Below are 23,327 nucleotides of genomic sequence, written 5' to 3' on the forward strand. Positions count from 1 at the left end.
TAAAAAAAAAAAAAAGGTGATATGTGTCGTGATATTTTGTGGTGGTGATGTCTGTCATTTCCCTGGAATACTGCTTTAGGCTGTTGTTTTTTCTTTTTTTTCTCTTTGCACATACTGTGTAAACTCTAATGTTTTGATTGAGGGGCAGGACACGCTGGCATTATGAGGACAATCCCAACTGTACCGACACAGCCGTCGCTTATGTAATGGGAGATTTGACCGGGACACTGTGTTCCCTGACGAAGGCACTTCTTTTCAAAACCATGTGTGGCAAGCTTCCAGAGAATCATTCACAGAGAGTGTACTCCTGTTCACTCGGACTGGAGGATCTAAACAAGGAGCAGAGTGTGTCTGATTATGTTATCATTGAAATGAAGAATGAGGTGGAGGCGACTATGTAAGGACTTTCAAAACGGCAACACCTGTTTACTGACTTGCAAATCATTGTTGGTACAGTAGGTGCTTTACAGTATGAAGTTAATAATTCTTGATTGTGTATACCTAATAAAATACAGCTAAGTGTAGCAAAATTTATATATCAGCTTTAAAGCAACAGCTTCTTTATTTGTCATAATCCACAAAGCCAGATTTGTTAAGAAAGCATAGTATTGAATCAAACTATGTCAAACTCAGTTGTAGTCTGCAACATCTGGTGGCTTACTTGATACTCTTCTACATTTCCTACACCACTGGCAGGTTTTTAAACCAATTTAGTCTTCCCACAGTTGCTACTCATCTGCAAGCAGCTTTGCAACCCACTGCCAGCCCAAATCATGCTTTCAGGCTGTTTCTGACCTGACGTCATATCTGCTGTCATTGATGCCTAATCTGCTCTGTATTGCTGTTTTCCTGCTGTTTTCCCATCTTTAACTTTCTGTGTACACTAAGTATTTCCCAAATATGGGATAACTAAAGCAATTTCTCATTCTCATTAATTCCTTGAATGCACCTTGATAGTACCAGGTTGTGATGGTGGGGGTTTGTAGGAGTGACACAAACAACCAATGGAACGCAGTAAGAAGCTGGAAAGGCAGCGGAGTGTCATCTGGGAAAAGTTTTGGAGGTGTTTGAACTTGTAAATAGTGTAGATAAAGTACAGCATGTGGCAAGAGACAGTCTATCCATTGCTAAAGAGAACCTACTACACAGGTTTATCCCCTTTTGCCTTCCAAACTCTCTTAAATGTTCAGTGCACAGATTCCATGAGGTGCTGGAAACAATGCTCATAGTTTTTGATCTATATTGACAGATGATTTGAGCTTTGTTACATGGTACGTCATCTTACTGGAAGCAGCCCATCAAAAGATGTGTACACTGTGGTTTAAAAGGGAGGAGATGGTCAGCAACAATACTCAGGCAACATTGATGCAAAGCAGGATGCAACCATGCTTTCATGTTGTTCATGCAAAATGCTGGTCTTACCATCTGAATGTCACAGCAGAAATCACCACTTATCACATCATGCAATGCTTTTCCAATCTTCTGTGGTCCACTTTTGGTGAGCCTGTACAATTTGTATCCTCAGTTTTCTGTTCTTAGCTCACAGGAATGGAAACCAGTGCCGTCTTCTCCTCCTATACCCCATTTGCTTCAATGTTTTATGTGTTGTGCTCTCTCTGCATATCTTTTTTGTAACAAAGAGTCATTAAACTCGCACATCTGGCACCAGCAACCACACTGCATTCAAAGTCACTTAAATCACCGTTCTTCCCCATTCTGATGCTTGTCTTTTACTTTAGCAGGTCATGTTGACCATGTCTGCATCCCTAAATGCAGACTTGCTGCAATGTGATTGTCCCATTAGATATTTGCATTAATGATCAGCTGAACAAGTATACCTAATAAAGTAGCTGGTGGCTCTATGCACATAGATGGTGAAAGTCCCAGAACAGAGCCATACAGCTAAAAACAAATTACTGAAGATGGAAATGGGAAGGCGAGTTATTTGGGCTTTAGCAGTCCTGACAGAAATGCTTTTCAGCTTGATGGGTGAAAACCAGTGTTGAAATAGATTTCATGTGGGGCTCTGACCTATGTCCAATCCAATATCTTTGAGAGCTGGGAAACAGGCCTTACCCTAAAAATCACTAAAGGAATTTTAGATTGCTGAAAGAAGAGAGTGCATGACACCAGCTCAGTCTGTGCTATTTGCAGGCATGATCACACAAACTTTGTACCAGCGGGTTAAATGTTTAATGTCTGATCAAAACATGTTGGACAGCTGCCTTGTCACATTGACTGGGAAAGTTCAGGGCTGCTAAAACCAGACTGATTATGTTTGCCATGTTTGCCAGTCCAGTTTAATCCTGAATGAATGTTAAACGTGTGAAAACCAGATGAGTTGAACTGCACGTCTGTCATACTTTTAGCCAACTGGCAGCTAAGTTTCAGACACACAACTTCCTCTGACCTCACTTACATTAAACCTATACTAGTGAACGCTAGGAAAGAGCACAGTCGTGAATTATTACAGTAATCACAATGTCAAAAAAACTTACCCAGTGCACCCAACACAGTTATGGGTAATGTTTTAATTCTTAGTAATGTATTACATAACACCAGATCAAAGTAAGCTCTTGTAATGGGTCATTTTCTAATTGGGTACTGCATAGTCTTGATGAAGGTTTGAGCATTTTGGTTGGGTACATGGGGCTTTTTGCGTCTTTGCATGTTCTACATATACTGTCAGCTCTCGTTCTGAAGGTTATTATATTTAAGTAAAACTAAACTAAAAGGCTTTTAGTTAATACGAATTATACTAAACAAGGAATATTGTGCACATGTAAACCCCAAGTAAGATAAATGACAAAATATGCTATTATAGTCTCAGCTTTAGCTTTAGTCAGAACAACACATCCAGCACATATCTATTCAGACTCACATGTTTACTGAGAGTGCTTGAGTTTTAGCATAATACCTGTTCTGAACTTCTTAATTGTAAGCTGCAAATAAATATAGTAATTAATGAAATTGGTGAATCGATGTTGAAACCAAATGAAAAAACAAAACTACATTAACTATGCTCACGTTTTAACTTTTGTAAGTTAGGTAGCTGGCCGATCCAGCTACCTAGCCTGACCTGTCCCCCACAATGTGATGTTTGTGTATTGTATGTATGGTTGGCAAGGTCAGTCTCTCAATTGCCCCTCGGGGATGAATAGAGTCTTCTGAATCTGAATTAACTTTTGTATGTTGCATGGCAGCAGGAGGCAAAGCCTGAGACATGTTGAGACATGTACTTCTGCTTTCATACAAAATAAAGTCTTGGGTTTTTAAAAAAAAAAATGTTTTAAATTGACATTAAACACACCTTTTATGTATTGACCTTAAAGTGAACAGGCTGGTTATTTTGTTTCAATTTTACGCTATTTATGGTTTCGGTGTAGCTTCAGTTTCTCTGGGTTCCCCAGATGATGGTTCTTCCTACTGGTGATTCTTGTGATTCCACCCAAAATACTACCCAAGGGCTTGTAAGCATTGCAAAGATGGCCAACAAGCAGTAAGCATGGCTTCTAGAAGAGGATTAATATTAGTTTAAGGTTTATTGTTGTTTATTGTGTTTGTATTGTGTGTTTGTGTTGGCGTTTTTATGACTAGAACCACTTGATAAACGTGTTAATTTATTTATATATTAGTTCAGTTTGGTGAACTGAGGAAGAATTTAGGAAGAATTTCGAAAGTTGGGGCCTCTGAAGAGTTTTCTAGAGTGGAAGAACCCAAACTCACTAAGCCCGCCTCCCCCTCTTCTGATTGGCCAGCCTGGAGAGTAAATTAGAATTCCCACTCTCCCATTGGCTGGAGAATCCTACATGTCCGCTGCTGCCTCCCCTGTTTTCATACTACAGCATGAAAACACCTTCAGTGGTTTGGAGTAGCTTAGCTTTGGAACCTGTTTCTGAGTGGACTCGGGACCTCCCAGAGCAACAATGAAGTTCGTTCGGTTTATCATGAAAAACGCCGCCATGGCCAGCGCGCCGAAACACATCGAGCATTTCTCGAAATTCTCTCCTTCACCCCTCTCCATGAAGCAGTTTCTCGATTTCGGTGAGTATTGATCCTCGCTAATGTTGTTGCTGGTTTGTGATGTAACAATGGGGGGCTACGTGACCTATGTGGCGTCAGCTGCGAAGACGTGACCACAGATGTACCACCGTTTCGTGACCAAATGTCCCGTGGCCATGCATGCTTGCACGGCTCTGCATCTGCTCTGCAGTGTTTGCAGAAACATGGTGCTCATTTTTGCTAGTGTTGCGTCAGACGTGGGCCTATCACTTTGTGTGCATTATAGTATATGTTTTTAATTTTCTCACCACTATGAACTGCTAATAAAGACTTTATGATGTGCAGACTATCACACGTTTTGTGCAAAGGGATTGCAAGTGACGACATAGATGTTAACATGCGAATATTAATTTTCTATTATTGTTTTTCTTATTGTTGTTGTTGTTGTTATTATTATCGCTCTTGTTGTTTTTTAATCCATCTGACTTTAATTTTGTTGGATTAAAGTTAGTTAAAAATTACCCACCGTTATGCATACAGTTGTTTACTCCAGTCAGCAGTTCAAAAAAACTTTCTCCAAATGTCTCAAATTCACACAAAGTCCTTCTTACTAACATTTAAGACATTAAAAAAAAACTTCTGAATGTGTATTTTTCTCCGGATCATCTAGTCAGTACATCTGTTTGTCCCCAATTCAGGTTCCATTAATGCCTGTGAAAAGACGTCCTTTGCTTTTCTGAGGCAGGAGCTTCCAGTAAGACTCTCAAATATCATGAAGGAGATTAACTTGCTCCCTGACAAACTGCTCACAACTCCATCTGTGAAAATGGTGCAGGGCTGGTAAGTGGAATGGAATGTATTTAGTTGCTTTTTATATTTTAAATGTATTTATTCAGCAGAAACATTTTCCAAAACAAAAGAGCAGCTTATTACAGTTAGTGTCTCTCAGCCTCTGGTGTTTTACGAAGCATATTTGATGCCAGCTTTTATCTTCCGTCTAGTCACAGTCACAGCTGTTGACTTGTTTATTGCCAGTTTATTCCCCCCCCCCCCCTCCCCCCATCGTGCTCAGAATTACAAAGCCCCCTATCTGACCAAGCTGTACTCCTTCCAACTAGGGCTGCGCTGGTGAGTGTGAGGCGGAGACGTTAGAGTTGAACTTTACCCCAGTTTCTCCTCACATGTCACGTGACTGTTGTTTTCAAGACTGCTGTTTCCCTTATGAGGAGTGGGCTGTGATCTGTATATGTGCCAAAAACAAAGTTTTTCTTAAAGAAATTGAGGACTTAGCAGTTTCTCTTGTATTTTGCAGCACATGTTAACATGTTTTAACTTATATTTTCAGGTATGTCCAGAGTTTAATGGAGCTCCTTGAGTTCCTGGACAAGAATCCTGATGATCACAAAGTCCTTGGAGAGTAAGTTTCTCATTCTTATGGATGTTTTTATGTTTTGTAATGAAACATGACCTTTGTGTTCTCCCAAGCGCCTTCATCCCTTTCAATGTGATACTGCCCAAACCCCTGATGCAGGATGTCTTTGTCATTCCTCCACAGGTTTGTTGATACCTTAGTTACCATCAGAAACAGACACAATGATGTGGTGCCCACCATGGCCCAGGGTGTCATAGAATACAAAGAGGCCTTCCCCCAGGATGTGGCCACCAACCAGAACATCCAGTACTTTCTGGATCGCTTCTACATGAGCCGCATCTCAATCCGGATGCTCATCAACCAGCACAGTGAGTAACATTTAAACTTCTTATTTATTTATTTTTTTTAAATTCACCGTGCCTTTATTGTCAGTGTGTTGTTGTTGTTGTTGTTGTTGTTGGATATCATTGAATGCCGTCAGGGAATCATCACAGGAAGAGCATGGCCAGCAAGAAATTAGCTTAAATTGTTTACATGCTAGAATTTCTTTTCTTCTGATCAGGTTATGAAAAAGCTTATGAAAATCTAATTTGATTCTGTCGTGTTTAATCTTTTGACCATTTCATTCTGTGTGGGCTTTTAAACAAATTACAGTCTTAATGGGCTCCACACAAACTTAGACACCGAAAAGAAGAAATGCTGCACCGACTGCAGTGCTTGTATATGATGCAGCGTTCATTACACAATTACAAGCTGATGTAAACAGATGTAAATGTACTGATGAGTCATCACATGGATGGATTTGGTGCTGCAAGCCTCCCTTTTTGAGCAGAATTCTGAAAGCAAAATTGCTCACATTTTTCTGCTTTAGGCAAAAGAGTATATCAAATGAATGGCTTTACATTTTTCAGACTGATACGCCCCATTTTCCTTCTTTTTGCCTGTTGTCCCTGTGACAAGTGCTGAAAATACTCGCATGTCAACAGCAGATGGTTGCTCTGGCATGATGTTATGCTCTTCAGACTTCTGTTTTGTTATTGAGAGCTTGTGGAGGTATCATCAGCCATGTGGAACAAAGACAGGTGATGCATATCACTGATCTGATAGTTTAGATTTTCAAAATCACTGTTGCGTAAAGGAAAGCATTTATGCTTTATTAACTGCACAACTCTTCTTGAGAAACACTTTTAACACGTATGCAGGTTTCTGCATCTCGTAGCTGCTTAAACTCAGCATATTGTGCTCCTCAGTGGTATTTTTAGCATGTGTTCCCAAGTGTCTGACTTGATGCGTGTTTTTCTTTATTTTCTGTCATTTATATACTGTTGTGGTGGTAAATGATCATAGTAAACACAGCCAATGTTTCAAATAATGAGGGCACCATATGTTATAAGTAATCACTGTGTTCAGCACAGTTCAACTCTTCTTGAGTGTTTATGATATCAAAGAAAGGGGATATATGGGTGTCCCAGATACACATAATATACCCATAAAGCTTGTTTCATAAAAAATGGGCTGAGGGGTTGCATCAAAGCTGATAATAAGATAAATAAGGATTATTTTGAGCTGTGACTCATGCAAAGCTGATCTACTAGAGTATAACAGTTATATTATAGAGCTGGCATGAACATAATATGACCCCCTTTGAGTTTTTTTCTAATATATGTGTTAATAAGTAGCACTATTAAAACAATAGAAAATAGTTGTACTTCTTCATTATCTTGGCATCAAAACCAAGCTGTGTATAGTATTTGTGTAGTTTTTAGTTAAACGTGTATCTCAGTGGTCCGTTTGCAGAAGATTCACTGTTTTCTTATTTCTACAGCCCTGATTTTTGATGGTACCACCAATCCGGTTCACCCAAACACCATTGGAAGCATTGATCCTCACTGTAAAGTTGGAGATGTAGTCCAGGGTAAATATACAATATGGCTGAATCTGAATTTTTTTTGTCCCTTTGTTTTTTGTTTTTCGGTGACATGCTCTCCCTTTATATTCACAGATGCCTTCGGAAGTGCCAAGATGCTTTGTGATCAGTACTACCTCTGTTCCCCTGATGTGATACTTCAGGAGATGAATCGTAAGTTACAGAATTTAGGAATTCTGGAAGTCTGTCCTGCGGCCCATATTGACCCTTTAGCGCTATATTTACCCAGGTGTGAAAAATCTTTTAAGGTAATCATGCAAACAGCCTGAAGGGTAAAAGTCATTGCAGTGCAATGAAGTGATTTCAGTAAAGCACAAATAGACCCCGGGCCTCCAGTATGTATGCACAGTATGAGTGGTTTTATGTAAGAGAGCATGATGGATCCGAGAGGGCTCTAAATATAGCAGAGAGTCTGATTTGATGGCTAAGCGGGCCTAGCTGACCACATCAGGCGGTATTGACACACAGACCTTTTCCTCTCCATCCTCACAAAGCGTAAAACCAGAGTGCAGCAGAGTAATTGCCACTAATGGAAATCATCCATGAGTGGTTAGAATAATGAATTGTAAATGAAGTGGATGGAATAAATACTTCTCTTTTTTTTTTCCTTCTGTGCAGTGAAGAAGACGAATCATCCAGTAACAATTGTTTATGTGCCATCTCACCTTTATCACATGCTGTTTGAGCTCTTCAAGGTAGGAGACCCAGCCGCTGCCAGTTTTGAATATGTGCATGTTTGACTCAATATTCCTGAACATCTTGAAAATTCATTTTATTGTCTTAAATATTTATAGAATGCTATGAGGGCTACGATAGAGACTCATGAGAGCAGCACGAACCTTCCACCTATTAAAGTCATGGTCTCTCTTGGGGATGAAGATTTGACGATTAAGGTGAGTTGCAATCTTAAAAAAAAAAAAACATTAAAGGGACAGTTCATCCTGAAATACAATTTTCCTCCATGTAGACTGGTTGGTGTCAGTTGCTCGATTCTGGAGATGATTGTAGAGATTGCTCGGAGTTTAAAAAGAAAAATGAAGGTAAAAAAAAATCTTATTTAAAACATCTGGCCTCAGTCACCCACACCTGGAGACCCATTGGCAACCCTATAGCAACTTCTGATTTCTAGGGGTAAAATGTGCATTCTTCAACCAGCTGACCAGCGTTTGGCCTCCTTATGATTGCCCGAAAAGTTGATTCTGTTCATCTGGACGTAGCGTTTTCAGTGAGAGAAACGTTTCTCCAACCTTATAAACAATACATTTGCATGATGACTGAAACAAGTACCACTGACTAACAATGGGCTGTGAGGTCAGTTCCTGATCATTATTATGCAAATTTTCATGACCATTGATTAATTGTCATTGGTCAATGGTCACGAGTACCACTCACAGAGTTGGGTTAAAATGGTACTCATTGTCATTGATCAAAAGGCATGAAAATTTGCATATTAATGATGAAGAAACTCACCTCACAGCCCATTGTTAGTGAGTACTGCTAGTTTCAGTCTAGTTTTCAGGGTTGGATGATTGAGCGTGCATCAGATTGACGTCAACTTTTTTGCAAACACTCGCCATTTACGTTCTGAGCTGCAGTGAAGCTTGAAAACGTGCAACACAAAACTTCTGAGTAAAAGTTGCACCTTTTGAAATGTTTTGGTTGCAGGGGTTTGCCTTCAAAGTAAAAGTAATCTCCATTTCTGGTTTGTCCCACATTTCAGTTTCACTGCATCATGGCGAGTTGTTTTTAAGTTTGTGTAGACAAATGGACGTCTTCCAGGTGAACTACTGGTGACTGGGGCAGTCTGGTAGGAACCAAAGCAGTACAAGGATGTTTTTAATACAGCAGCATAAAGCACTGACTGGAATCTATGCCTGTATAAATGTGGCTTTAGTGATTGATTTCGCAACTTTTAGCAACCACATGCCAAACATTTGGAGAATACACCCCCCCGGGAACTAATAGTTACCAGGCAGTTGTTGATCATCTAGAGCCTCAGCCAACTTAACCCAGTTAGATATAGGGTTAGAAGCAAAACAATCCCATCATGAAAGTGCCCATAACAAGCTTTGTGGATTTTTATGTAGGTTTTTTTTTGTTTTTTTTTTTGTAAGCGATCTCTTTTTCTCCTTCTTCAAGTGGGGGTTTTGTCACTTTGATCACCTCTTAGTCATTTAGGTGCAAGCAAAGGCAGACGTCTCGGCACCTATGATCCCCAAAATTGGGCGCCTCAGATCAAAACAATCTAAATGGATCACTGGCACTAGGGGGGAAAAATGGTGTGATTTCAGGGGTGTACAAATTGGACCAATTTTATGGGTATATTTGGTAAATCCAGAAATTTTTAATAGTAACTCAGTACCTCAAAATTAAATGATTAAAAAGTGCTAAAATCTGCACAGCACATGAACCTGTGTTCAGCCCGACTCTGGATTCAGATAACATCCTTAATGTGGTGGGAAAGCGAAAGATCAAACGTCATCCTTGGTGTGAACTTGGTCTTGTTCTACATGCATTCATGCAGGTTACTTCAAGGAGTTTCCTCCCATAGTGTTCAAATATATTAACAGCAGCTGGATTAAAGGGTTTAAATTGCCTGTAGGAGTCAACAGGAGCGTAGGTGTGTTTTTATTTTTGTGAACAAGCACATATAAAGCAAGGTTAATGAAGCTTGTAAAGGCAAAATTATTTCACCACACTGATCCTTTTTATTGTTGTCGTTGCACCCATTTAGTATTTATTGCATTAATAATACAGGGATATCCCACACGGTACAAAGCGTGCATCTGATTTCAAAGCTAAACTTACCTCTCCTTTTGTCATGTCCACCCAACGCTTTCTCTAAACATGTTATGTAATGACTTCACCCTCAATTAAGCACAGTGCCTACTGGCACGCAGAGCTACTAAGCTCTGATAAGATTAGCACCATGGGCTGTGTGCATTCATACTCACAGAGCCTATAAATCTTGACTTTATGCCCATGTGTCAACAAAACACTGTCGAGGCTTCTTGTTCCCGACTAGCTTGACTATAAGTGACATACTATAATAAACAAAAACTTATTGGTCTTTAACAGTTTTGCTTTGTGAATTAAATGGCAGTATCTGCACTTGAAATTAGACACGTCTTATTTATGCTTTCCACCTTCAGTACCAGCAGCAGCCTCTGACAAATACAGGCCACCCCCCTCTTGCACCACACCTTTGTCATGACAGTATGTACACAAACATAAGCCACTCGGCTTCCACCCTTAAATTGAAGCCGAGTGTTCGTGACAGGCAGGCCCGTCTCTCTTCAGCTCTGTCCAAGCACCTCACATCATTCTCTATTTTTACCCCCTGCCCGTGCTGTGCTGTAGGTGAGCGACAAGGGTGGCGGTGTCCCATTTCGTAGGATTGAGAACCTTTTCAGCTACATGTACTCTACTGCTCCGGCTCCACCAATAGGAGACCAGAAACGGCCTCCACTGGTAAGTAAAAGTAAAGCCAAAGGAGTCGATCATTAACAGCTTTGCACAAACAACAAACTGTTTATTCAGCAGGTCTAAAGGGTGCCGTTATGTGCACCACATTCTCTTTGGTTGCCTTTCTTTATAGCCTCCAAGCGTTTTATTGCTTACTTAGTCATTTAAAGTTTGAAGCACTGGACTAATATTTTTGTTTTTCTGAAAAAGCCATTGACCTTCAGTCACAATACAAACTTGACAAAAGATCTGTTTGTTCCATGGATGAGCAGTGCTGCTTGTAGTGTGACAGAACAAAGCCTTCTTAAACCCTTGATCTCCCTCGTCTCTCTGTACAGGCTGGCTTCGGCTACGGTCTGCCCATTTCTCGTCTCTACGCCAAGTACTTCCAGGGGGACCTGCAGCTCTACTCCATGGAGGGCTATGGCACAGACGCTGTCATCTACTTGAAGGTGAGCCAGGCAGGGTGATCATGCATGAAACTGTGACAAGAAGCCGGCAGTTTGAAAGTCTGGAGCGCATAACAAATAGAAGCTGCCCTGTGCCATGCCTTTTGTTAAACACAAAACCGACTCTGCAGACCTGTGGAACCGGTGTAGGTAAGACAGGCCATTTGTAATTACATCCTGTCGTCTTGTCCCTCCAGGCGCTGTCCACAGACTCCATCGAAAGGCTGCCAGTGTACAACAAAACTGCTCTGAAGAACTACAAAATGAGCCAAGAGGCTGACGACTGGTGTGTACCCAGCAAAGAGCCCCTAGATCTGAGCAGCTATAAGGTGACCAAGTGAAAACCTCTTCTGGGCATACAATGAAGCCTCCAGAATACGTCTTCATATCCTGTGTCGTCTCTGCCAACAAGATGGGAACCAGACTTTGTTTTTTTCACTCTGAGAATCCTCTCCAGACTAGAGCAGACATAAGTGGCCTTTTTAGTTTCAGCCTGTTTTTTAGCAGTAGCTCGTTAATGCTTCCTGCATCCGTTATCCTTTTCATGAGAAAATGCACACATCAGAAATGGCTACTAACAGGAAATGCATTACAATCACCTCTCAGACTTTGGTGAAGTCGCTCCAGTGTTGCTGAACTACACTCAGTATCGGTCGAGAGTGTGAGGTGACATCCTCGAGGAAGAGACGGGCGGGCGGGGATAATGCAGCATGTTGCGGGTGATTTTAAAAACGTAGATTATGACTGATTTCATACAGTAATGCTGTTGAAGACTTTTCTTATCTATTAAAAGTTTTTACAGCTGTATAATAAGGGACATGCGGAGGTGTTTAGTTAACAGGAAGCGCCTGTTGTTCAGCCTTATCACAGCAATTTCACCCAAAGGATCACTTTATTCGAATACTTGAAGTATTTAAACTAATACTGGTGTTGCACATTGTTACATTTCTGCTGTACTGTAATGCTGTTTCGTGTGTAAATTTGAACAAATGTTTGACTCTGAGCAAGTTTTGTGCATGCATTTTTTTTCTTTAAAAAAATGTAATCACAGTATTCCCACTAACATCAGTTTTTTGTGGACCAGGCTGAATGTAATCCACTCTCTTTCTGGGCGTTGTTTTGCATTAATTGCAGTGAAAAGAACAGTACATGATATAATCTACAGGACACACAGTTCTCTCTGACGTACAACAGTAAGCTACAGTAGCGTTTGCCTACCTTGGTGGGTGGTTTAATGCTTTTGACAGTTCAATGGAGGCAAATGTTATTAAACTTCATCGGATGTCGTGTTTAAACTCTCTACCATCTTGTGATCCAACAAGGCAGGGGCAGATCTTTTGTTGTAATGTGCCATATGAGAACAAAATGCCCTGTTGCATATGAACAGTTATGTTTTGTTTTTGGGGTTTTTGTTTTTTATTGATTTAAATCCATCTTAATCATACAGTACGTACAGAATTATTTTTATAGCTACACTTTTTTGCAGCTGAAAATATTGTAAATACTGTAAATGCGATCCAAATGACAATTAAAAAAGCAAACCGAGTTTAAAGTGTTACTCTTCTGTTATATTTTTGATTTTAATGTCATCTGCAGTCGGTTAATTAAGCGTACAGAAGTGATTATATCAATCAGTGGATGGTCCCTACGGTGCAGCTGATTACAGCTGTGGGGGATGAAAGGAGAAGTGATTAGGGAAAGAAACAAAGTAGAGAGAGTTTTGCCGCCCGGTGTCACCGGGTCTCCTCTAAAGATGGAGATGAGGTCAAGTTCAGTAACTCTACCCTGTAGACATTCCACCATGTGACCCTCGTGCGCCAAAGAAATCTCACCACGTACGTGACCGATCAGGACTTTACATCTAGTTATTTCCACTCAGCTGCTTTCACTGCCTCAGGGTACAAAGAGTTACACCACTATTTTGCCAGGAAGTGACAAGAAGGAACACACTGGTTTAGTAGCTCTTGGCTCAGAGCCCAATAAGACAGAGGTCATGTTAGGGTAAACGGACTAAGACGTGGGCTTGTGGTTGCTGGATATGTGGGGAGTGTGAGACTCGTGCAGCCAAAGGATAAAAGCCTAAAGGGAGTTCTAATAATAGCTGTCTTCTGCTCACTTTCTTTTTCAAGAGGGTGAGAGGCAGTATACATTTAACATGTTCAGTAATGGCTGTGCTTTAAAGGTCACTTTAAATTCTGGAGTCAAATACTGAATTTTTTACCCCTTAGCTGTAAAAGGCTGATGGGGCAGCATGGACATCCAAGCTTGTGAATGCGATAACTCAAGGACGAGGCGATGTTGGATTTTAAAATTCATACAAATCTTGCATGTGTTTTAATTTGAGTGACCACGACCTCAAGGTCAAGGTCAGTGGTCAGGTTTTCTGAAAAATCACCTGGGATACCATCTTCTAGTAGGCTTAAATGTTAACCTTTCATTTACCCCATGAATAATTTATAACCTTATTTCTTCTCAGAGCATTATTATTTTATGCAATTAACTTAATCTTTGTAAAGTTACAATTAATTTGCATATTTGTAGAAACAAAAAATCTAAACTTTTCATTAATACAACTTAATCAACATTACCACTTACGAGCATATTTATTATCCTGTGATTGTGCTATCACTTAATTATCAGTAATTTCAAGTAAACATTACTTGTGTTGTATTTATATGATGAAACCAATCGGTAATTTTGACCCCCTGTATAAAATAATTTAAATAAATAACTATCCATCCCAGAGATGTAATCTCTTCCAGCATGTGCTGGATTGGCACTCATTACACGCCTGAAACACCTCAGCTGGCTGAGTACAGACACCCTTTGGAGGAAACTCATTTCAGCTGCTTGCATCTGCAGTCTCATTCTTTCAATCACTACCGAGAGCTCATGAGTAGAAATGCAGACCTCACAGCTTCACTTTTACACTCAGCTCTCCCTTCATCACGACAGACCGGTCTGGCTGTTAGTCTCATTCCTCTCTCCGCTAACTCACGAAGCAACCCCAAGATACTTAAACTCTCCGCTTGGTGCAGAAAGTTGTACCTGTTCCAGAGTGGACACTCCAGCCTTTTCAGACTGAGAACCACATGCTAGGTGCTAATTCTCATCCAGTCTGATCCACACCTGGATGAAAACTGTTCCAGTGCAAGCTGCCCCAGGTCATTGATCACTGAAGCCAACAGAACCACATCATCTGCAAAAAGCAGAGACGAGATTCTGAAACCCCCAAACCCATTGACTGCGCTTAGAAATTGGTAGCAAAGGATAGCCCTGGCTAACTAGCCCTGGAGAACCAGTCTGACCTATTGCTGGTAATGCAAACCAAGCTCTCACAAAAACAGCTAAAGCTAAAAACACACTTCAGCAAGTCATAGCACAGAATTGGCCTCGTGGTATGCTCAGGACATGCTGGCTGTGAGTGAACAGAAGGAGGAGTGAACAGTTGCTATGTTCCTGTCTGTGTTTCAAGAGCAAAGGTACCACCTCTTTCAAGCTGATTTTCCAGTCCAGAATTGGACAGTCCTAGCAGCAGGTGGAGTTTTCCTCAATCCCCCAATGCTCGGACCTGCAGTGTAGAAGTATCAGCGGCATGCACAAGACACACTCCAGTTGTCTCAGTAGATCAGCTAACATCGGTTTTTGATAACGTCCAGTCTGGGAAGTTCTCAGATGATGAATGCAGCGGTGGAGTCTGTCTTTCTTATAATCACTTTCAATGATAATATGTGATACCAGCTATACAACAACATTTAATGTTTGACTTTATTACTGCCAAACAACACAAAAAGAGCATTTTGTAAAATTAATACTTGTATTAAACTTAATTACCTTTTCTTGATCATAAGTGGTGCTTTAAGTGACTTTAAATTCAAGATGTTTGCTTGTATGTTTCTCTAATATGCTGATATGTTTAAAGGGGAGGACAATATAATAATATAATAAATTTGAAGAATTATTAAACTGCAGTATCTGACTTAATCACTCATTCAGTTTTATCTCTCAAACCCTGTACCTCATCCTTTGTTCACATATAGTACATTTACATTTGCATAACTTGTAGTTCAGATAAATTAGATTTAATTACAGTTTCAGAATTAAAACAACTTCATAATAAATAATTTCTGACCTAACATACTGTACAGGTGTTATATTTGATTTGGCACGCTCACTCCAGGGATGCCCATCTGTTTTTGTTGATGAATGAAAGGTCCTGTGCGTGGCTTGTTTTACATCCCGTATTGGGTTTATATGGGCCAGCAGCTGATCTAAATGCAGCCATAGCTCTGAGTGTTTACCCGCAGGCTTACACAGATACACAGAGGAAAGAATCCAATAGCGCTCAGCTTCTATCTCATACAAACAAAAGGCTGATAAACTCTCCATAGCAACAGCAACCCCTGCCAAAGTACACAATGTCCATCATCAGCATGTTGGCGTGTACAAGAATTCTCAAAGTGCCCTTATGTATAACCTTTTTGTACCAAAGGTGTGCAATGTTTGAATCAAATCACTCAGATATAAAAATTTAAATAGTGGAGTCCAGTTATAGACTTCATATATATCATGACAGCTCCCAGTGGTTTTGTGTTCTACTGTTTTAAAGACTCAATTTGGACTCATAGACATTATAAAAGATGAGCGTAGACTCTGGATCTGAAAAGTTGAAGCAAATGTGGAAGCGATTTGCTAAATAGACTTCTAGTCCCATACAAGTCTAATTAGAACACGGCGCTCTGACTTGATCCCAGTAAACTCTTGTCTGCCTCTAGGCTCTGGGCTCTGGGCTAATAATGAGTCAATATGACTCATTTTGGGCTATATTGAATAAAAATCCTAAGTTAGTTTCACGAATCTTGCTCATACTCCGTTTTTGAAAGGATAGTTGTTGGATATGCTCAATGGCTGATGAACTGTGATTGGCAAGTTGTTAGCCAATGAGTGGGTTTGCAAGCCACACCTGTAATAACACCTATTTTTACTCCAGAGCCCTTAGTAGCAAGCTAAAGTTAAGAGTTTTATCCTAAGCATTTCAGCCTCAGGTGGCCATTAGAGGAAATGAATAAGATATAGTTTCATGAAACTTGCACATCATTGGCTTCTGCTTTTATTAACATTTTACACTGTGTTTTTTTTTTTACATTGGGTTTGTGATTATTAGTGTTATTTAATATCAGTTCTCTATAGTAAAGCATCTGGAACATGACAGATTCAGTTTTAATGAACGAACAAGTAGTGGTAATTGGTAATTTTTTAAAAAGGAAGATAAACAACCTGCCTCAGCTCAGTTACATCTCTCGGTGACCTGTGGCCCAGTGACCTGCAGACAAATATCCAGAGCAGAACATTACAACTGCCACAACTGCCAGTGTGAAACACTGTAAACACCCTGGCTGCCAGCAGATACTAACATGCCAAATGTTTTCATCATGACAAACTAATTGTGATTTCAACAGCAGTAAAGCACGCGGCTTGCTCTGCCAATGGGGTGCTTTTCATAAAGCTACTCATTTACTGCATATTTGGACTGAAGCTACAATTTTCTCCTCCAATTTAAGTCAGCCCACAATAAAACACAAGAACTCTCTCATTTTCTTTTCAAGTAAAGATAACTCCTGGCTCATTATATTAATAATAATAATGGGGTAATGGTGCTGAGCTTCTATTGCTGCTGTTACCCTCTAGTGGCCTGTTTGATTACAGAAACATCCACCTGTCGTTAGTTTGCATGGAAACATGTACATAAGCAGTGAATTCACTGTTTGCAATACAGTCACCAGACACTTAATTAGGTACACCTTGCTCAAGCTGTCTGAGCTTGTCATGGCTTAGATTTAACAAAGTGCTAGAGACATCACCTTTAGATCATCTAAGCTTTATGACATCGTGTGTTATCCTGTTGTAAGCAGCCATCCAAAGATGGGTACACTGTGGTCATAAAGAGATGGATATGGTCAGCAACAATACTCACGTAGGCTGTGACATTTTAAGCGAAGGTCAGTTGGTACTAAGAGGCTCAAAGTGTACCAAGAAAATATCCCCCACACCAGCAGCAGCCTGAACCACCGCTGATACAAGGCAGGATGGATCCATGCTTTCATGTTGTTTATGCCAAATTCTGAACCACTATCCCAAAGTTTCAGCAGAAATCGAGACTCATCAGACCAGGCAGCGTATTTCAATAATCTGTTGTCTACATTAGTGAGCTCATGTGAACTGCAGACTCAGTTTCCTGTTCTTAGCTGACAGAAGTGGCATTTTAGTCCACCTGCTTCAAGGTTTAACATCTCATACTGTTCTGCATATCTTGCGTGCAATGAGTGATTACTTTGTAAGTCGTTTTCATGATCAGTTTGAACTTCAGCAGGCTCTCTTGACCAAAATGCATCAAGTTGCTCCCGTGTGATTGGCTGATAAGAAATTTTGATAAAATCTTTAATTGTACAAACATTTAATTTAATAAAATACTATTTGTTGCTGTTCTGAGCATCACTGAAAGACAATACAGCCTATTTCCTTTAGAAGAATAACACATTCACCACAACACAGCAGTTTCAAGTCACATTAGCTCCACCCCACGCTTCCAGATGAACTCATAGTAAGTAGTACATTCTTCATCTTAAAGCTCAAAGATGTCTTGAGGTGTGTAGCATATGCAAGAAGTATTTACTGCAGGCACTCTTCACTTGTTCACTTGCCAGATAACTATAATTTTAATAACAGAAATGTCACAGCCTTCACATTAATGTCAGTTGGACTGTTTTCACACCTTGGCCATCTGTGTATGGAGTAATAAGACAGGTCATGAAAAAATGACCACTTTTACGGTGTCACCACTGTCTGCTGACTGGGCAAACTGAAGAAACTGCCAACACCACAGAAATTTCATGTCTACGCTTGCAACAAGCCTGTGAAAAATTGCACCTTTAGATGCCGTTAAACTGAATTTTCTCCGTTGTTTAAACTGAAGCGGGTCAGTATTTAAGGCCATTTTCAGACAGGGTGCAGTTTCTCATCATGATGAAATGAGAGGTGAGCGTAGTGTTACACTTATAGACATCTAATTGCATTGAAACTGGACGTCCAAACGTATTTAATGTTTTGCTATTTTCATTCTTTCAGCACTTTAATGGCCCGCTTCTATAACCACAGACTGCTGACTGAATAGTTCAAGGTACAATTTTTGGATATTCATGGAACTGTAAGATTTCTTTGCAATATAACTGTAGCTGAATATTGATTGTGTGATGATATTGTGTTGTTATAGGCATACTTTTTTATTATTCTTTATACTTTTCAATTTTTATGTAATGTGTTTAATCTGAACTCAGTAACTTGCAAATCAAATTATCAATTATTGTTGTTGTAGTTGTTTTTAATTAAAAAAAAGAAGGAGCAAAAATAGCAAAGTCTGCAGATTTAATTAAATCTAAATATATTGAATTGGTTGAACTGACTTGTAATTTTTATTTTCTTTGTCCTTTTCTTTCTGTATAAATATAAACAGTATCTAAATGTGTTTCTGTCATAAAACCCAAGCCTTTAAAAGCATTTTTCCTCAATTAATTCCAACATCGCGCACTAATGGTATGTGATAAAAAAATAAAACCAAAGCTTCGAGCATCTGGTCACAAATTGTTTGTTTCTCCAATAAACACTGACATTTGTACAGTGTTTTGTCGGGATTTATTCAACGAGTAAATGAGAAAGCATTTAAATGTCATCTTTTACATAACTATTGTGTAACTGTTGTTATCCCCAGATGGTTGTCTTAGCTCTGGCCATGTTCGTAGCATTGTCATCTTGTGCAGTTGGTTGCTCGGGGAACACAAATTCTGTGAGTATGAGCTTTGTTCATTGATGTTATGAAGCTAGAAGGCAGATGGAACAATACAAAAAAAACCCATTTATTATGCAACAAAAGTTTTCCCCAGATGTTATTTAGCACAGACAGAACTGTGCCGAGCTTTTGTCACACTGAGCTCGTAGAGAGAATAGAACATCACAATATGTTTAATATCAATTACTTCAATTTGTCGTTTGAGAAAGTTTTTGTTTCTTCTTTTCCAGTCTGAACTAAAACTTTGGCGAGTAGAAGATCAACCTTTGTCTGTGCAACTAGCTGCTATTTTCAAGGTGATGCAATGAGCTATTACACAATTAGGGCAACAAAATTAATAAACAAGTCTGTTGATTAACCATTCTGTTAAATAATTTTTCATTTATTAAATTTTCTTTTTTTTTTTTAAATGAAATTTTAGTATCTTTTCTTTTAAATTTTAAGAAATTGTGACCTGTATTTTTCACCTTTTTTGATTTTATAGACCAGACACTTTATTGGTAAAGTAAGAAACTAGGCAGGTTAATTATTCACTATTCTTTAAATCTTATTTTTTTATGAACATCAGGCCTTCATCTTAGCCAAGGGTCCCTGTAGGCCAAAAACGTTTGATTATATTACCCAATTCATCTACTTAAAAAAAAATTTTTTTTAAATTTTATCGACTGCCAATTTTGCATCAATAAAGTCAAGGTGGAAATGTTGCTTCAAATGCTTGTTTCCATTTTCTGTGTGTTAAAATCTGTTTTTATTTTTTACTTGATTTTTTCAGACATTTAGTAGGAAAACACTAGAATTTGCCTTAAAATTAATTGCAGTGGGCTTTGCTTTTTTTAATGGTAAATGGAGTGGTTCTTATAGAGTGCTTTGTAATTTGATGTAATTCATAGAGAGCAACTTGAGGCTCAATATCTTGGCCAAGGATGTTTTGGTACGCACACCAGAGCAGGCAGGGATCAAACCACCAACCTTAGGATTTGTAGACTACCTGTGCTACCTCGTGAACTACGGCCATTGCATTAAAGCTTTTATTAAAGCACAAAATAAAATAAAAAACATAAATAAATTATACACATCTACAACAATCCAGCCTTCTCCAAACAAATCCTCAAATCCAAACCAGCCTTTTACAAGAGTACTGTATATACAGTATACATACTCATATATATAGATATGCATGTATTTGTACACACATACACATGCATTTATTCATTCCTTTTCTTTACCTTCTTGTTTCTATAGTGACATAGGTATAGGTAACTTCTAGTGGTATTATAAATTACCGCACAGTTACTACTGACTCTGTATGTATTGGACATAATCTGGAGCATCTGGACCCACCATTTTTATTATTATTATCATTATTATGTAAATCCCTATAAATCTGAATTATTATTATTTTATCTGTCAATGAGACTGCAGCATGTCACTCTTTCTAAAAATGCTCACTATTGCAGGAGATGGAGAGCCTGAAGTGTGAACAAACAACACTTCAGCAGCAGCAGAATGCTCTGACTCAGGTAGCCTCTATATAACTCCTTACAATCTGTCTCCATACTGAGCACCAGCTACTGAATGTGTTATTTTTTTTCATGCGCAGATGCATACATCAAGTCATCAGAAAAGAGCTCAGAAGAAAGTAGGTCAGTGAATAAAGTAATCTGCATTCTTTACTCAAAATAAAACTATTTTCTACACGCACTCTTAATTCAATATGTGCTGCAATCTCTCTTCTCAAGCAGGAACACACATCCTCACTTACAGTCCAAATTACATTGAGGATGATAACTTTCAGTCCTCTGTGGAAGATGCAAGAAGACGAGGTGACCCCTGTTTCCACTATACGGTCCTAGATCAGACCTGGCGCGCCACCAACACCACCACCAAGCTGAAGATGTGTGATCGGCAAGTAGACTGGAAAGGTAACCGACTGCACTTTCGTTATATGTAGCATGCACCTATTTCACTAAAAGTAGCAATGGCATTTCAAAAAAAGAATACATTTTTCATCTTCTATTGGAGGGTGGTACCGTCTTTTCTACAAGGGTAAAAGTCTGCAGATGCCTGAGCGGTGCGTCCCTGTGAACAAATGTGGCACCAACTCCCCGCTGTGGCTGTCCGGGCCTCATCCAAGGATCAGGGATGGTATTGTGACCCGCAATGTCTGTGGCCATTGGAACAAAAGATGCTGTGCTTTCCGTTCCACCCCCATCAAAGTCAAGAAGTGCCCGGGCAACTATTACGTCTATCAGTTCACTAAGCCAACATCCTGTTATTTGGCTTACTGTGCAGGTATAAATGAAAAAATGCATTAATACTGTGCATATTTGTGGGAGCGTTTGGCTTTTGGATGCTGAAAAATTAAGAAAGTAAACATCCACTTTCACCCACAATCCATATTTATCCTTTTTGCTGCAAATGTATACCTTTTGGAACGGTCTAATTCCTGCTAAGAGCAGTGCTTTTTAGAGGCCTTTTCGAATATTGCTAAATGTGTGTTCTCAGACGTCAACACGCTTGTGTGCGGGCGATGCAGGAGAAACCAGTCCTGTGTGAGCAGAGATAAGATTAACTGGAGATGCAAGACAAACAGAAGTAAGTAAAGTTTTTGTCAGTTTGAATGTGTCATACTAACGTTTACGCTGAAGGGATGGATAGCCCTGGATGTCTGAGGCTTTTATTCTTCTCTGTTTGGTGACAGCGTTTCTTTGTCAATCGTAATGCAACTTACTGAATACTAACATTGATTAATATGGGCAATCAGGCACAAATAGTTGCATGTATTATTGTACAGCACTAATTTGTTACTAGTTTGTATCTATATAAATACAAAAATTCAACATACAAAAGCTTCATTAAACAACTGTGTTTAAACATTTGTATTACTTTAAGAAATATTAAGAGACAGGTGAAGTCTTCCTTTTTTGCTCCTCAAACTTTAATTGTAAGCAAAAAAAAAAATACTCGTTTGGTATTAAACGTTCTTAAAGCTGGAGAATCTGCTACATAGTTTGTTTAAGAATGATTAAGATATTATCCTAGTTTTTCCATAATACACCTACAAAAGCCTCTCTTTATTAAGAAATTGCTGCAAGGTATATATTTATTTGTCTTTGTAATAATACTAATAATAAGATTACCTGCTCTTCAGTGTCTTCCCAAAAGATCCACTTCTTTGCATCTTACCCAGCCCAAATCAATGGCAAACTGAACAGGATCAAGTACAGCAAGGTGCTGGTGAATGTGGGCCGAGCCTTCGACAGGAGGACTGGTGTGTTCAGGGCTCCCGTCAAAGGAATCTACCAGTTCTTCTTCTCTACTCAGACAACCATTAAGGGCCTTAAAACTGATCTGTGGCTAGTAATAAATAGTTACTGGGTGGCTGTTTCTCGTGCACATGTTCCCCGTTCCTACAGTGTTGGAAGCACATCTACGTACATGACGTTCCTCCGCAAAGGGGCTTCAGTCTATGTCACCCACAACTGTGGTAACTCCTGGGCCACCGCTGCATCCATGACTATTACATTTGGAGGCTCACTGCTTTTACAAAGTAAATAATATACACCTCTGATGTTTAAAATGGTGCTCATTGATGTAGTGTGTCACTTTTATTTGTTTTTGTATTTTAGCAAAGAGGAAATAAGGAAAAAGTTTGTTCTTTCTGTCAACAGATTCACTGTTGTTGTAATTTATTTCATTATTTTTGCTAATGCTAACTCGTGCTAAATCAACCAGTTCCACTGTATTAACTACTCTGGAGTGCCAGCTAAATGTCTGCTTTGATGCTTAAATGAAAATATTAATATTAAAAAGACTTAAGAGTGATGTTATTATCTAAATCTATCATTACTGCAATTTATACATTCATTTAAAATTCGCTTTCAATTCAGTTTTATTTATAAAGCCTCAAAACTCAGCAAGGCACTTTATTTGGTAAGAAATCCCAACAAGAACTATGTGACAGCGGGAAGAAAAAACTTCCTCTCAACAGGAAGAAGCCTCCAATAGAACCAGTCTAAGAGAGGGCGAGCCATCTGCTGTGAACGGCTGGGGATGGAAGGAAAGAGAAAAAGGGGAGCATAGGTAGACAGGACAAAACACAGAGGATGGGAGACAGACGTGCAGCAGTAATAGCAGGAGCAGTAGCCATAATACAAAGTGGTGAGGAGAGTAGAAATGTGCTGTCTGGTACAGGAAGTCCTCCAGCAGCCTGTGCCTACAACAGCGTAACAAAGTGATGCTTGAGTCACCTGATCCCACCCTAACTAT

General features: G+C 39.4%; 2 protein-coding genes across 3 annotated transcripts; both read left to right on the plus strand.

The window, feature by feature from the left end:
- Positions 1–277: 277 nt before the first annotated feature.
- On the plus strand, positions 278–22,836 carry LOC134633663 (uncharacterized). Of its 2 annotated transcripts, none has more exons than XM_063482593.1 (10): positions 278–397; positions 18,341–18,392; positions 18,981–19,055; positions 19,289–19,354; positions 20,516–20,578; positions 20,659–20,701; positions 20,798–20,980; positions 21,081–21,350; positions 21,564–21,653; positions 22,210–22,836. In XM_063482593.1, exons 3-10 carry the CDS (start codon positions 18,981–18,983, stop codon positions 22,614–22,616), a joined length of 1,197 nt encoding a protein of 398 aa, XP_063338663.1. In that variant the 5' UTR covers positions 278–397; positions 18,341–18,392; the 3' UTR covers positions 22,617–22,836. The 2 variants fall into 2 exon arrangements, with proteins under 2 accessions (XP_063338663.1, XP_063338664.1); XM_063482594.1 differs by having other exon boundaries at positions 20,801–20,980.
- On the plus strand, positions 572–12,756 carry pdk2a (pyruvate dehydrogenase kinase 2a). Its single transcript, XM_063482592.1, has 11 exons — positions 572–4,044; positions 4,701–4,842; positions 5,348–5,419; positions 5,558–5,742; positions 7,200–7,289; positions 7,377–7,454; positions 7,920–7,996; positions 8,096–8,194; positions 10,662–10,772; positions 11,105–11,218; positions 11,413–12,756. The coding sequence occupies exons 1-11, from the start codon at positions 3,927–3,929 to the stop codon at positions 11,554–11,556; spliced, it is 1,230 nt and encodes a 409-aa protein (XP_063338662.1). The 5' UTR covers positions 572–3,926; the 3' UTR covers positions 11,557–12,756.
- Positions 22,837–23,327: the final 491 nt, after the last annotated feature.

The sequence above is a fragment of the Pelmatolapia mariae genome, linkage group LG8 (assembly GCF_036321145.2).
Source record: "Pelmatolapia mariae isolate MD_Pm_ZW linkage group LG8, Pm_UMD_F_2, whole genome shotgun sequence".
Lineage (NCBI taxonomy): Eukaryota > Metazoa > Chordata > Actinopteri > Cichliformes > Cichlidae > Pelmatolapia > Pelmatolapia mariae.